The 14616-nt window shown below is 40.8% G+C and overlaps 1 protein-coding gene across 1 annotated transcript in view; it reads left to right on the forward strand.

Annotated features, from left to right (window-relative positions):
- Nucleotides 1-14616, forward strand: part of LOC142352014 (uncharacterized) — a 92673-nt gene that overhangs the window by 50024 nt on the left and 28033 nt on the right. The window contains exon 3 of the mRNA XM_075404343.1: nt 6715-6830. Coding sequence (XP_075260458.1) covers nt 6715-6830 — 116 coding nt within the window. The remainder of the gene's footprint in view (nt 1-6714; nt 6831-14616) is intronic.

The following is a 14616-nucleotide window of genomic DNA, read 5'->3' on the forward strand; positions in this document are numbered from 1 at the left end:
TACCAATTATCAGTGCAAGAAAGTCACGATACAAAACCAATATTAGCACCATGATTTACAGTGGGGGTTGCAAGGATTACCCAATATGGTTCGCTTCTGCAAATTTCTTACAAATCAGTCGCAGGGGATACCATGGATGGTATGCATTTACACTTTTCTAAGATTTCGTTCACATTTCAGGTGGTATCATAATCGTTCAATATATGCTGGGAAGATTTTACATCAAATAATCTCAATCTAAGAATAGTTGTCCAGATTCACTAGTTTGAAGCAAATATTGATTCTAAGCACCATTTCCTGACGATAAATTTATATAAATTTTGTGATTAAAATCAATTTGCTAATCTGGTAAGTTAAACTTTCTTTCTTTTAATTTTTACTAAGTTCATGACTAAAATTTGATCGATATTCTAACACTTCCGCTCAGATTGAGCTGATTGCGGTGAGTCTGTTCCCATCAAAACGGTTCTAAATTTTCCCCATTCGGTACGGGTAACGATTTTGTGAAGATTTCGGCTGCCATTTTGTCAGTAGGAACGTAATGAATTGGAATAGTTCCATCGTCCGCCTTGTTCTGAATGAAGTGAAATTTTGTCTCAATGTGTTTGCTCCTCTTGTGCATAACTGGGTTTCGGCACAATTTTATACAACTCTGGTTGTCCTCTCCAAATTCTATTGGATGTTTCGGCTGGATGCCGAAATACGAAATATTCCAGAAAAGGTTTCAGTTACAATGCGTCTTTGACTGCTGCTGCCATGCCTTGATATTCTTCTAGTGATCAAGAAAGAGCACTGTGGCCTGCTTCTTGAAAATCACATCACCGGACCAGTCTAAATCACTTTCCCCCACTAAATCATAACTAGCTTCTTTTGTGACAGTAAGTTTTAAACATTTGAACCTTGAAGATATTGCAGAAGTTGTTTTCCGCATAACCAGTGATGATTGGTAGGTGCATTCATGTGTCTGGGCAGCATGTTGACTGGGAATATGACGTCTGGCCTCGTCTGTTTGGCCAGATACAGAAGTGATCCAAGTAAGCTTCTGCTGATCCTCTGGTTAACTTATTCGTCTCCGTTTTGTGCTGTCTGAAGTTTCAAAATCAAATCAGTTGAGGTTCATAGGGCTTGCATTGATCCATTTGGAGCCGCTCAAGCATTTTTTCTATGAAGCGTTCTTGATCGACTGAGACTTTAACCTCTTCGCGTCTGATTGTTAGACCCGGAAACCAGTGTAATCTCCCTTTGTCTTACATGTGAAATGATGCCTCGAGTGCCTTTCTGACATCGCAGATCACTGTCATGCTACTATGATGTCGTCAATCCAGACCAAAATGAAGGTGTGACCCTCTGTCTCTGCTCTCGCGGACAAGCAAAGATCGTTCCTGCTTCTGGTGAGTCCCTGACTCAGTAGAAAGTTTGCCACTCCCTTATACCAGTTGTTAGTTGCCTGTTTCAGACCATAAATTGATTTATTCAGTCAACATACTAACATCTCTCCATCTGATCGTTGTTTTACAAACTCCCGTGACTGTTACAGATACACTTCTTCCTCTATTGGTTAGTGCAAAAAAGCCGTCTTGACGCCAAACTGATGCATCATATGGCCCTACTTCGCTGATAGTTGAAGTAAAATCTTGAATGTCTCTGGCTTGAAGGTAGGCGCAAAAGACTCAAAGTAGCCCAGTCCTTCCACTTGTTTAAAACCTTTTGCCACATAGCGTGCGTTGTATTTGTCGACTTGACCACTGGGTCAAAATTTCACTTTGTAAACCCGTTCGCCCGGTATGCCGTCCCTGTCTGTGGCTGGTCTCACTAGGTTCCAAGTTTCGTTGTCTTGGAGTGCCCTGATCTTGTCCTTCATTGCCCGGTGCCACTGGTCCCAATCGTCACCTTGCATGGCTTCGTAGACTGTTTTGGGTTTTACATAGTCACCCTCAGTCGCAGCAAGATGGGTCCTGATGTCTCCAAAAAATTGCGTAACATTACTTGTTCGTGTCCGCCATCTGGGCCCTGCACTTTCCGCCTGCTACACTGCCTCATCAAGGAAGCCAACTGTTTCCGACTGTGAGAAGTCCTCTGTATCACTGTTTTCCAGTGACTCCGAGTCTCTGAGATTCCCTCTTGTTGCCGTGGATTTTTAATCCAGTGATGCTTCCTCAACATCCGAGGCATCTAGTCTCAGTGTCGTTTCTTGAGTGTTCACGCTCTCTGCGTCATGCCACTCCTTTTTTTGCAGTAGATGTGCCCTGCTCCTCTCTCTTGCCATCGTCTTGATGGGCAACATCTGGGTGCCAGGTCCTCATTTGCGGTCACCCCTCATCTAGTCTCTGAGATTCCCTCTTGTTGCCGTGGATTTTTAATCCAGTGATGCTTCCTCAACATCCGAGGCATCTAGTCTCAGTGTCGTTTCTTGAGTGTTCACGCTCTCTGCGTCATGCCACTCCTTTTTTTGCAGTAGATGTGCCCTGCTCCTCTCTCTTGCCATCGTCTTGATGGGCAACATCTGGGTGCCAGGTCCTCATTTGCGGTCACCCCTCATCTAGTAAGTTGGGCGTCTCTGTGTCAGGGATTGAGCCAACATTAGGACTTCGCATCTCGAACTGCTACCACCTTCCGTGTATTGGATACGTAGTCCAGGTATGCGTTGTCTCCCTCAGAGTAACTCACGAACTTTCCTTCCAGTGACTTGGGTTCAAGTTTGCTGACGTCTTTGTCCCTCTTCCTCATGAAGCCTGTGCAACCAAAAGTAGATAATCTACTAATTCAAAGCTGGGATTTTTCTTCTCCTTGTCTCACAACTAAGTTCCTGATCCTTGTTTCTTGGAGAATTGCTGCTCCCCATATCATCTTGGTAAAACCCAAGTAAACGAGCAAGCATCTTGCCATCTCCAGCGTTGTCCTGTTGCACCTCTTAGCTAACCCATTCTATTGTGGCGTCTCTAATATGGTCTTCTCCCATAGAATGCCTGCATATACACAGCTCATCTTGAACTGCTCAGAGAATCTCCTTCGCATCGTCTTGTCTCAGTTTTTTGGGCGTCCCCACACTGAGAATAAACTTCTACTTTCTACTCTGAAAGGCCCATCACGTCTGTGAAAACCCTCTCCAGATTCTCTTCTGCTTGAGTCACTGCCACTCGTGGTACTGGAGTCTTTGTGATCGTGGCCAATGCGCACACATTGCATACATCACCGAGTTCCTCTACTGGATTTGATGCTTCCCTGACCACATCCGGTTGATTCAAATGACCCAATTGTCTGTGCCACTTCCTTGCACTGTCAAGTTTCACGCCTTTGAAACTCATCTTGAATTCCAGAACGCTGCAGGGTAAGTAAAACAAATCATTTTCTTGTGTTAGTTTCACCCGAGTTCCCTTCTGGAATTTCTTGGAAGTTTTTCCCTTCTCGATAGTGAAGCTATGTCCCCAATCCGTGGATCTTTAGAGTGATAAGAGGTTTGAAGAATAATCAAGGACACACAAAACATTTTTGAGTTCTTATTGGTACTCCCCTTTGTTCGAGGGTATGCTGATCCTCAAACAACCTCTGCCCACGACTCTGGAAGTCTTTCCGTTGGGATTTCTGACCACTGACTGTATGGGCACAAAGTTCAGGAACGCGTCGATTTTCGTCACTATGTGATCTGTACAACCTCTTTCCACTAGCAAGCCTGCTGTCTTCCACTGGGTAAGAATTGTCTAGTGCTCCTCGTCTGGTGAAGCCAATGTTGGACCCACTGCCACTGACTAATGTTTGCCTTCATCTATTGGTCTCTTGCATGACCTGTCTAGGTGACCTTTTTCACTTGACTCGCTGCATTGTGCTGTCTCCTTCCTCTTGCAGTCATTGGCAAAGTGTCCAGGGATCCCACACAAAAAAGCAGTTTCCTTTCTTGGGTCCCCGCTTGAAGTCACGTTTCACTGCCAGTGCCACTGAACCACTTTGTCCCTTTTGCCTCTGTGCTGTGCTCTCATGGAAATTCTGCAGCCTTTTCCTCAACTCTGTGAAGTTCGTTTCCGGGTTGAATCTCTCCTGTGTAGCAAAACTTTCACACCTCATTGGCAGACCATTGCGGACCAAGGCGTTGAAGAGGGTCTCTGAGACTGCTTCCCCTGCTTCTTATAGCTTTGTAAGCAACTCATGTCCTCTAATGAAGAAGCTATCCAAATCCTCAGAATCCTCGAGCTGCAGTCGAACAAGCTTTGCCACCAAAGTTACCACTGTTGGCGTCTCCACACTATGAAATCTCTTTTGCAAAAGCTTTCTAGCTTTTGCTCCAACTCTGATTCCGTCATCTCCCACACAGTCATTTCTCATCAGCACGAGGGTTGTTGCATCTAGAGTGGCGATGGCACCACACATTGTTCCGTTTCTCCTTGATTTCTGTAAATTCTTTCTCACATGCCTCCTTCTTTCTCACTTTGTGGGTCTTCTTTTCATCAATGATCGCTCCATTGGCTAGTGGCGCAGGCTCATTGGGTTGCTCCTCTGTTCCAAGTAGTGTTTTGTAGATTCCTTTCGTCTGCATCATTGACTTTCTTGTGTAGGTCAGCAGCTTCACTGCCTGTTGATCCATCGTAGTTTGAGCAGGCAAAACAGTTGTGAAAAGAAAAGGAACTAAGTAGAAAAGGATTATGACTATCAACGACAAATTACTTTTGTTTTAGAATTTAGTTTTATGACTTAGAAAATTGCTGGGCCCACAACCTGTTGGGTTATGGTTTTCGCAAGCGGAGTAAGAACCGAATTTAACAAAGTAGAAAAATTAATATCTCAAAATGAGAGAGTAACGAAAAAGTTATATTAGAGTAGGATTTAGAGATTTACAGGAGAGATCTGGTTATTAGATCAAGATGAAGATTTGATTTTGGGGATGTAAAAAGGCTCAAAAATCAGCTGCATATATGCCCATTATCAGTGCAAGAAGGTCACGATTCAAAACTAATCTTAGCACCATGATTTGCAGTGGGGGTCACAAGAGTTACCCAATATGCTTTGCTCTGTAAATTTCTGAGAAATCAATCGCAGGGGGTAAAATAGAATGTATGCATTTACAGTTTTCTAAGAATTTGTTCACTTTTCAGGTGGTATCTTAATCATTCAATATATGCTGGGAAGATTTTACATCAAATAATCTCACTTTAAGAATAGTTATCTAGATTCACTAATTTGAACCGAATATTGATTCATGTAGGATAAGCGGTTAAAAGTTGTTTGATTTTCACCGTAAGTTTTGTACAACATTTTGTGGTGAAATGCGGTGAAATTGTAATTCACCGATACATTAAGCGTTGAACTTACAATAATTCACCACATTTCACCGCTTACTACAAATTACAGGCCTTACACAGATTCGTACCTCTCGACTCCTGCATGTCAGTCTCTTTTTCTTCCACTGCGCCACCTGTCACTAAATGCTGGCATATTTGTTTTGAGTTTAAATCAAATTCACTCTTATTTTGTAAAACATGCGCGTTGAATTTTTGTACGATTAGCAATGAAATTAAAATTTTAGCGGTGAAATGTGGTGATTTTTTATCAGTTACTTCACCGCTTTCTTTGGTGTTGACACTACATGATTTCACCGCTCAAAACAATTTTGAAAAGATATATATTTTTAATTTTGGTTAAACTTTCCGTACGCCTTTCAATAAAGGAATTCTAACTTCGTTGGACAAAAAATAATTTGAAGTGTTTCTAAGCAGGGAACTTATTATTTCACCATTGATTTAATGAAATAACGGGTGGTCCAGTTTGGTATAGTTGAGCTGAAATTGTTTCATGGGTTTCTTGGGCCCAGACCGGTCTTTCCATACCACGATTGCAATTACCCATTCCCGTCCTAGTCTTGTATCGTTTTAACACCCACTTACCCCCTACAGGGATCGAGATGTCAACGCCGTTTCAGCGCATTATTGCGCTGAATGTGCTAAAATTATGTAAGAAATGAGTTGAATGCGCTGAACTGCGTTGAAATGAGCTGAAACGCGCTGATATTTAAAACTTTTCAGCGCAAAAATTTTACATAATTTCGCCCTGAAACGCGTTGAAACTTTGTAAGAACTTTGTGTTCAATTTTCAGCGCAATTCTTAAAATTATTGAGTGCATTTAAACGCTTTTTGACAACGATTCCTCAATTTCGAACCAATTAGTTTTCTTTATGTAACGATTAACTTTTTCTTAAAAAATGCGCTGAAAAGCTCTGAAAATATGTAAGAATTGCGCTGCATTTTTAGCGCATTTCTTATATAATTTCAGCGCATTTCTTCCTAAATTGTCTATTATTATAAAATCAAATTAAATAGGAACAAATACATAAAGCTCTGGCGCAGTTGATTGGGAGAAGGCTATGCGGCACGGGAGAGCAGGGTCCGATTCTCAGTGAAAGCTATTTTTTGGGAAACTCAGTGGTTTTCAGCGCGTTTCTTGCAAAGTTTCAGCGCATTTTAGCACATTTCAGGGCAGTTTTATGTAAGGTTTTTGCGCTGAACTTTTTGAACAATCAGCGCAATCCAGCGCATTTCTTTCATAAATTTTCGTGACCCGAGAATCTTGCGCCGTTTTAAGGCGAAATTTGAGATGAGCTTTGAGGAGAATTTGCTCGATTACCCAGCTAACCCTACATCTTTTGGGGTAAAAATTCAACACGGGTGGCTAATCATGACCTTTTCAAATTCGAATTCCATGCGTGGGTAAATTTTGGCGTCTTTCAGAGGGGTGCATTCAATCTTATTCGAACCCTATTCACTCGAGGAGATTCAAGCTGTGTGGAGTCATTTGGTAAGATCTGGAACGAAAAAACCAATTTGGGTTGGCTATTACCAGTCAGGTAACATTGATTTTTTTGCATCAAACTCTTCTTTTCAGTTTTGAAGTGTACTCTATGCGTAGAGAACACGTTTCTAGTAATGTAAATTCAGTAAGATAATATTAAGTTCAGTCTCTTTTATCGGAGAGTTACTGTTTTACACGTGTTATTTGGACGAAGTCATGTTCCCACTTTCTTGGCGGGAAGAGTTTCAACTTTTCTAATATTGGTTTTGGCCATCTTGAATTGATGAATCATCAAGAGGCTCGGGGAGAGGAAACCCATAAATTAAATCAAAGAAGGGATTAATGACGTAACCAAGAGACCAGAGGGTAGATCGCGTTGCCTAGATATACGTTCCGAGAAAAAAAAGTGAGCAAAAAAAGACGGCTAATCAGCCAAAACACGTGCGCGACCGGCGACGGGGCGGACGTACGTACCGTAAGCCGTTTTTACCTTGACAACGCGTACAGACCCATCTTTTCCAGGCGATGTTTCCACAATCCGTCCCAGAGGTCATATCCCAAGCGGAGTGAGGTCTTTGAGAATCCACACCAGGTCATTGACTTTCAACGAATCATTCTGTTCGGACCATTTGTTTCGCTTCGTTAAAGTGGGAAGGTACTCTTTAACTAGGCGTCTCTAGACGTGGTTCATAAGCTGCTGTACATTTTTTCACGACTTGAAGGATGCTGGCTGGCATGGTTGATGAAAAATCTCTTGGTGGCATTGAATTGTAAGGTCTCTGCACTAGAAAATGATTTGGGGTGATGGGTTCTTCATTGTCTGGTACGTCAGCCACATATGTAAATGGTCGGCAGTTCAGCATGCTTTCGGTCTCAACCATGATGGTGTGGAAGACATCTGATGTAAGCTTCTTGCTCCCTAGAATGATCAAAATGATCCGTTTATAATTTTGGATCAACCGTTCCCACGCACCTTCAAAATGTGGTCCGTATGGTGAGTTAAATTTCCAAACTGTGTTCTTTATAAGAAGTTTAGAGGCAATGCGTTGATTTTCGAGACTACGGACGCATTGCTTCAATTCTTCGTTTGCCCCGACAAATGTTTTGCCGTTGTCACTTAGAATAAGTTTTCGTTGACACCTTCGTGATGCAAAACGTCGCAGGGCTTTGAGAAAAGTCTCCGTGTTTAAATCAGGCATGACTCAAGATGTGCGGCACGTGTGACCGTGCATGTGAAAATGAGGCCGTAGTACTGGTTGAGCTTGTTTTGGTGTCTTCAATATAGAAAGGTCCAAAAAAATCATTTCCTGTATTAGCAAAAGGAAATTGCAAGAGAGTATCAGGAGACATGCACAATGGTAGTGGAGCCTGGATACTAACGGCTGGATATTTTGGGCATCAAAACGGTGGCACAAAAAACATCGAAATCGGATGCTTAACAATGTTTTCCTGAGGCCGATAACAATGTATCGCTTTTTGAACAAAATCTTTGACGGCTTCGGTACCTTGGTGCATACAATTTCGATGCGTATGCTCAAGATACAGGCGTGTTTTTGAGTCTTTGGCATAAAGAATTATTGGTTATTTAACTAATTGTAACTCTTCAGGAGCAAATTGCAGTCGGCCTTGTGATCTAAGTATTCCGTTTTTGTCTAAGTACCGATTTAGGGATCGAATCTTGCATTTACAGTCTAGTTTACGTCCTCTTCTTAGCGAGTGAATAGCTGAATGGAAAACTTTTTCCTGTGAAATTAGAATTAAGCGAAAACTTTGTGCTTGGTGGATGTCATCTGCAGTGTACTGCTCTTTGTTATTTCGTTCTTTTTTAATTCTGAAGAGAGGGTTGTAAATAGTTGGGGTGTTAACAGCAGTTTTGTCCAAGATCGAAAACGGGTTGGGACAATGACAGGTTCATCCGGTTTTGATGTACTCGTTGTGTTAACAGAATCTATTTTGTGTTCGGAGTTCCAGTCGGAATAATGTTTCTTTAGGAAATCAGGAGCCTGTAACCATTTCGAACATAATTCTTCTGGTTCTAGGCCACGTGTTACATGGTCTGCCTGATTTTGGTTCGTTAGTATATAATGCCATTGACTGAATTTTGAAGATTCTATTATTTCTCGGATTCTGTTGGCGACAAACAGTTTCTGTTTCTTCTTAGAAACAATCCAATCAAGAACAACTCGACTGTCTGTCCAAAAATGTGGATCGTCTATCTTGAGTGTTGCCTCTTTTTGAACTGTTTTGAGTAGTCGTACCCCGAATATTGCGGCCTCAAGCTCAAGTTTTGGAACGCTCAACAGTTTTAAAGGAGTTACTTTGCATTTAATGATTATGAAGCTGGTTTCTGTTTGTTTGGTGTTATTGTCATAACTCCGTAGATAAATTATTGCTGCAATAGCACAAGTAGACGCTTCAACAAAGACGTGCAATTGATGTTCAATTTCCTGTGAACTTGCAAGCAAATTTTTTGCTCGCGAGTGTTAAATTGGTGGTGATTCGAAGTAGCTGTTTATTATTTTTTTTGCAGTGGTTTATGTAATTTCTCAGGTAGCGGTGAGTCCCATTTCAAACCCAGTTGCCAAATTTGTTGCATTACAATCTTGAAGCGTATAGTCACCGGTGACACAATGCCGATGGGGTCCAAAATCGACGCAACAAGACTGAAAAGTTTTCTTTGGGTATACATGGCTGCATTCTTTGGAAATTCTTCCAATGGTTTTATGAAAAATTTATCATCAACGAAATTCTATTTGTCCTAATGCGCGAGTGAAATCTTTTGACTCGTCTAAGTATTCACATGGAATTCGTTCCAGCACTACAGGACAATTAGGTAAGAACTTGGTCAGTTTGAAAACCCCTCGTTGGAGGCACCCTTTGACCTGCATTACAGTGTCTTTGGCTTCAGTGATAGTGGGCAGCGAATGAACGTAGTCGTCCATGCAAAAATGTTTCGTTATTGCTGCAAATGCTTTGGGAAATTTTTTTGCATTGTTTTTAGCACATCGATTTAGGACAAAGATGGCCATTGAAGGCGAACAAGTTGCACCAAAAATTAAGCGATTGAACTGATATTGCATTATAGAAGTGTTTTTTCGACCAGAGAAAGCGAAGTGCTGATTGATCTTCTTGTGTGACAGCAATTTGCATGAACATATTTTCAATATCTGCAAGGATTGCAACTGGATACTCACGAAAACGTAGCAGTATGCCAAGTAAGCTGTCAATGAGATCTGGTCCTGTTAGGAGGTTGCTGTTCAATGAATGTCCTCGATACTTTTAAGTGGCGTTTGCCACCCGTCGGATTTTTCCCGATTTGTTTGGATTTTGAACAAGATGATGAGGCAGGTACCAAATTTTTTCAGGTTCAGGTTCTGTCACTTCAACTGGTTTTATGTGAAGGTCTGTTGAAAGCGTTTGTTCTTGTTTTTCTTTGAGCGTTGATTATTACCTAGTCTTTTCTCCAAGCACCGCAGCTGATTAAGAGCACAGTAATAATTGTTCTCCAAAAGGCAACGCGTTTTCCAGGGAAAACCAAATTCATATCTCTCAGAGTTATATCGGATAGTTCTCCTAAAAACAATTAAGGCATCATTGTCTTCATCTGAAAGAACAGAACCGTTTTCTTGGGTTCCTTCACGTTCCAATTTCCAGAATTGCTCAACTAATTCGCTTAAATCTGGTTCTTCCGTCTGCTGTCTTGAAACATGATAAATAAATGGTTTGTTTGTGATTGAGTGATGTCTAAATGTAGATTCGGAAGGATTGAGAGAAGTTTCATTCTCCCCATCTAATGTCCATCCGAGTTTTGTTTTCACACCAAAAGCTTGATTTATGTTTCCGGGTATAACTTCGATTGGATGAGTGTAAGCAAAAGTGTTTACACCTAAGAGGGCTCGAGTTTTGCCACCAGCAACCTGAGGAAATTGGATGTGGCCGAGATTATTAAGCGTGTCACATATTTGATTCAACTCAATTATGTTGGCTGGTGTGAAGTTCATTGCTGGCGTGCTGTTTGCACGAGATATCTTAAAGCCTTGTCTCAATGATTTATATGGAGTGAAAATGAATGGCGCTGTTATCTTTGAGAGTGGCATTTCGCTGTGGGTATTCAAGTATTGGAGTGTAGTTGATGTCTGCACTTCGCAGAGAAGAGCTAGAAAGTTTGTTATGGTGTGAAGCAAGAAAGTGAACTGGCTGCCATGATCTATGAGTGCATACTTATCAAAGGCCTTGTTGCCCTTGACAAAAGCCAGCGGCATCAGCTGTAGTTGTTCAAGCCAGTCTCTCGGAGGAGACAGCTTTTTATTTACGCAGAAGCTTTGATTATTTGAAGGAGAATCGAGGGTACTTCTCTTAGTATTTGACTCTTTCGTTTTACCAAAATATTGTCCAAAGTGACAGTGTTGTTGGTTGTTTTGGCTTGGTGACATTTCATTTGATGAATGTTCTGTAGGAGCAAATGGAGCAGATCCTGTGGAGAATGCTGCTGGCGGTCTTTTAACTTGTTTTGAAGGGTCGTGTAGAGTAGATTGATGTCGGCCGTTGCAGGACTGGCATTTCTTTTGTGAAGAACAATTTTGTCTGAGGTGATTATTGCTCAAACAATTCGTGCACATTTTGTTTTTGATAACGGTTTCATATCGATCTTGTGGTGATTGCTTTTGGTAGTCGGGACAAGTTGCCAAAAAAGGATTATTATTGCAATGGGGGCAATGTCGGATATTTCGCTGTTTTCCGTTAGTTTTTGTGTTGTTTGAGATAGTTAGGGAGGGTTACCACTCCCTATTAGAGGTGGTTATTTGTGGTTTAATTGCAGACTGCAAAACAGCGCTAGAAATGTTTTGCCAAATAAGTTTTGGTTATTTATTCGTGATGACAGTTTATAGTGAGCCATCGGAACACTGAAGTCTTTGACGTAGTCTATGTTGTTTTGTTGTTGTCTAAATGACGTAAAGGTTTGCTTGCGAATGATTGTATCGTAAATTTGAGCATGAAATTCTAAAAATTGTTCAAGTGAGCGAAATGACGCTGGTTCAGCTGTTGTTGCGAGCCTATGTTCAGTCCATTTCAACAAAATTTTGTAGGGCACTTTTTTTTTGCTTTTTCGAGCAATGTGGAACACTGAAGGTCTGCCTGGAAGCCAAGGTATTCGGATGTTTGAACTAAGCGCTTTAGAAAGTTTGAGAATGCGACAAATGATTTTTTATTATTTGAATCAGTGGTGTGCCATGACTCAAGTTGATTTATATAGGCACTAACTACAACACTTGGGTCTCCAAAATGGTTTATCAGTTCATTTAGAGCTGTTCCATAATACGCTGGGTTACAGGACTACGACTCAATGTTTTGTTTTGCTTTTCCAGAGACTGAGTGTTGGAGATACCTGATCCGATGTGTGTCAGTTATACCAGTATTATTATGAACCATAGAAAAGAAATTGTTTATCCATTCATGGTATAGCATAGGGTTGCCATTGAAGTGAGGTATTGGCAGTGGTGGTAGTTTGATGGCTTGCTTGTTACTTACTACGTTGTTGGCATTGTATTTTTTGCCTAGGTTTTCTGGAACTGGTGGTGGCAGACATTGCGGTAATTGAGCAAAATGAGAAGGATTTGGGTTGCTGTTTTCATTAAACATTGCAAATGTTGGACCAAGCAACAGGGAAAACTCATATTGGTAGTTGTTGCTGTTGTTATAAATTGGTGTGGCAGGGGGTCTGTGGTTCAATTGTAAATAATCTGTGTACTTTTTGTCTGAATTTGGTAGACCTAGCAACTGGTTCACCGATGCAGAATGACAATCATTAATTGTTTTTGTCCTGTTTTGTTGTCCAAAAGATTTGGCTCGATGTTATTCGCAATCTCATGACAAACTAAGTGGTTGCCGAGGAGCTGTTGAGGGTGAAAATTTTGCCATGAGTGTGAACTTCCAGCTATCTGATTTTCTGTATTGTGCGCAAAATTCCTCGTTGCGACTGGGTTCACGATGTCCAAAGGGTGGTTTAACGGCTCTGCATTTGCATCATACATATTATTCCCCTTTTCGTTTGACGTCATTGTGTTTTACGAAGTACCAGGGTTTATTTGAGTATTCATTTGAAAATTGGACAGTGGTACTGTGGGATAACTGTTCCTTACTTGTGAAGAAATCGTAGTTTCTGCCATAGTACCAGGAGGAAACTGATAATTGTAAATCTTTTCTGTACTCATTGCGGTTTGCTGTACATTATCAGTTTGAACTTGACACACTTGCTCTATGAGACTATGTACATAGTTGTCAAGTTCGATAGATTCAAGCGGTTGATGAATTTTCGTTTTTGGTCTGACAAATGCTGGCATCGTTTGTTTGCCATTTACATTATCTCTTGTAGCGGAAAGAAACTGCAATTCCGATTGGTTCTGTGCAATAGAACTTTCTAAACCGATCTGTGTTTCACGGTTTTTCAAAAATACTTGATCAGTTTGTTGAGCTTGAATTAATAAAGAGGGGTCATGGTGTTATTCATATGGTCGTGTAACCTGTTGAATGGGACTAGGGGAGATAGTTGTAAAAGTTGACTTGTTATCAATTTTGTTAGGTACAGAAAACTGATTGTAAGGTTTGTTCTGAATACAAATTTCATTACCAAACTGATACGTCTGCAGGAATGTATCCTCAGTGGTTATTTTCTCTTATTGAGGTATGCTAGTCTCAACGTTGTTTTTACTATATCCTGAAATATTTTCAGCTTTTTGTTTAGTATTTTGAATGTTGGTGTTATGTCGTTTGGTGTCAAAATTGTGCTTGTGGCTTTTGACAGTTTAATTTTTGGCAAATCAACAAAGTTTTTGCCGGAGATTAATTCAACCTCAAACGAAACGTCTATTGGTTGCTTTGTTGGAAGTACTGTGATGTCTCCTGATGCGTTGGGATTCGATTCGTCAGTTTGAACTGTGTCAAGGGCAAGCGGATTTGTGGATGTCTCCAGTTGTTGGTTCGCTTTGGCCTTTTTTGCTGAGAAGGTTTGACTAGTTCTCAGAAATTTTGATAACAGTGGTTGTGTATTGCTGTTTCTTGGCAAAAAGAGGGAAGGTTTTCTCCTGGGAGGTATTGGTGGAGGTTGAAGCATAGCTTTAACTTCATTATGGTTGTTCTGAACCGCCTGTGTTGACATCTCGTTTCGTGTTGGCGATGATCTGTTGGATTCAAGAAGGCGTGAGCTGCGTAATCGTGTGGACGACTGGCTAAGTTGTCCGTCGTCATCCAGGCTATTGACTTCATGTTCGAAGATCTGCAATTTCGAGAGAAGGTTTGACTGTCTTTCTGTTATCGATGAAACTGTGCTTGGATGAGGGTTTTCGAGGAAAACTTTTTCAGCGGCTTTTCTCAGTTCTTCCTTTGTTTCTTTGATGTTGTTGATTAGAAGAGTCAGCGTTCTAAAACTTTTTTCTGCAAAATTGCGGTTTGCAGAAGATCGAGCTGATTCTTGAAATTCAATTTTGACATCTTGAAAATGTTCAGTGCGATTTGGCAGCTCTGAGTGTTTTCCTTTGTTATCTTGTTGTTTTGATCTCTTTGTCTTTTCCGAGTTCTTTCCTAATTAGAGATAAGTAAAAACGGCTAGAACATTTCTTCGCGGCATCTCACTTAATTAAGTAAGGGGTTTGAGATTGAAAACACCAATTCTACAATTAGACCTAATAATGTGTTTTTGGTTTGATACTTTTACCCAAAGGAAATCCCTGAAAAACAGTTATACTATAATTGAAGCTAAATCTAGCTTTATGATTTTTTGTTTGAGAAAAACGGAAAAGTCTCGAATGTGTGAACGTAGACCGTTTTTTTTCTCAACAGATTCA

This window comes from Convolutriloba macropyga, chromosome 13, assembly GCF_964194025.1.
Source record: "Convolutriloba macropyga chromosome 13, txConMacr16.3, whole genome shotgun sequence".
Taxonomy (NCBI): Eukaryota; Metazoa; Xenacoelomorpha; order Acoela; family Convolutidae; genus Convolutriloba; species Convolutriloba macropyga.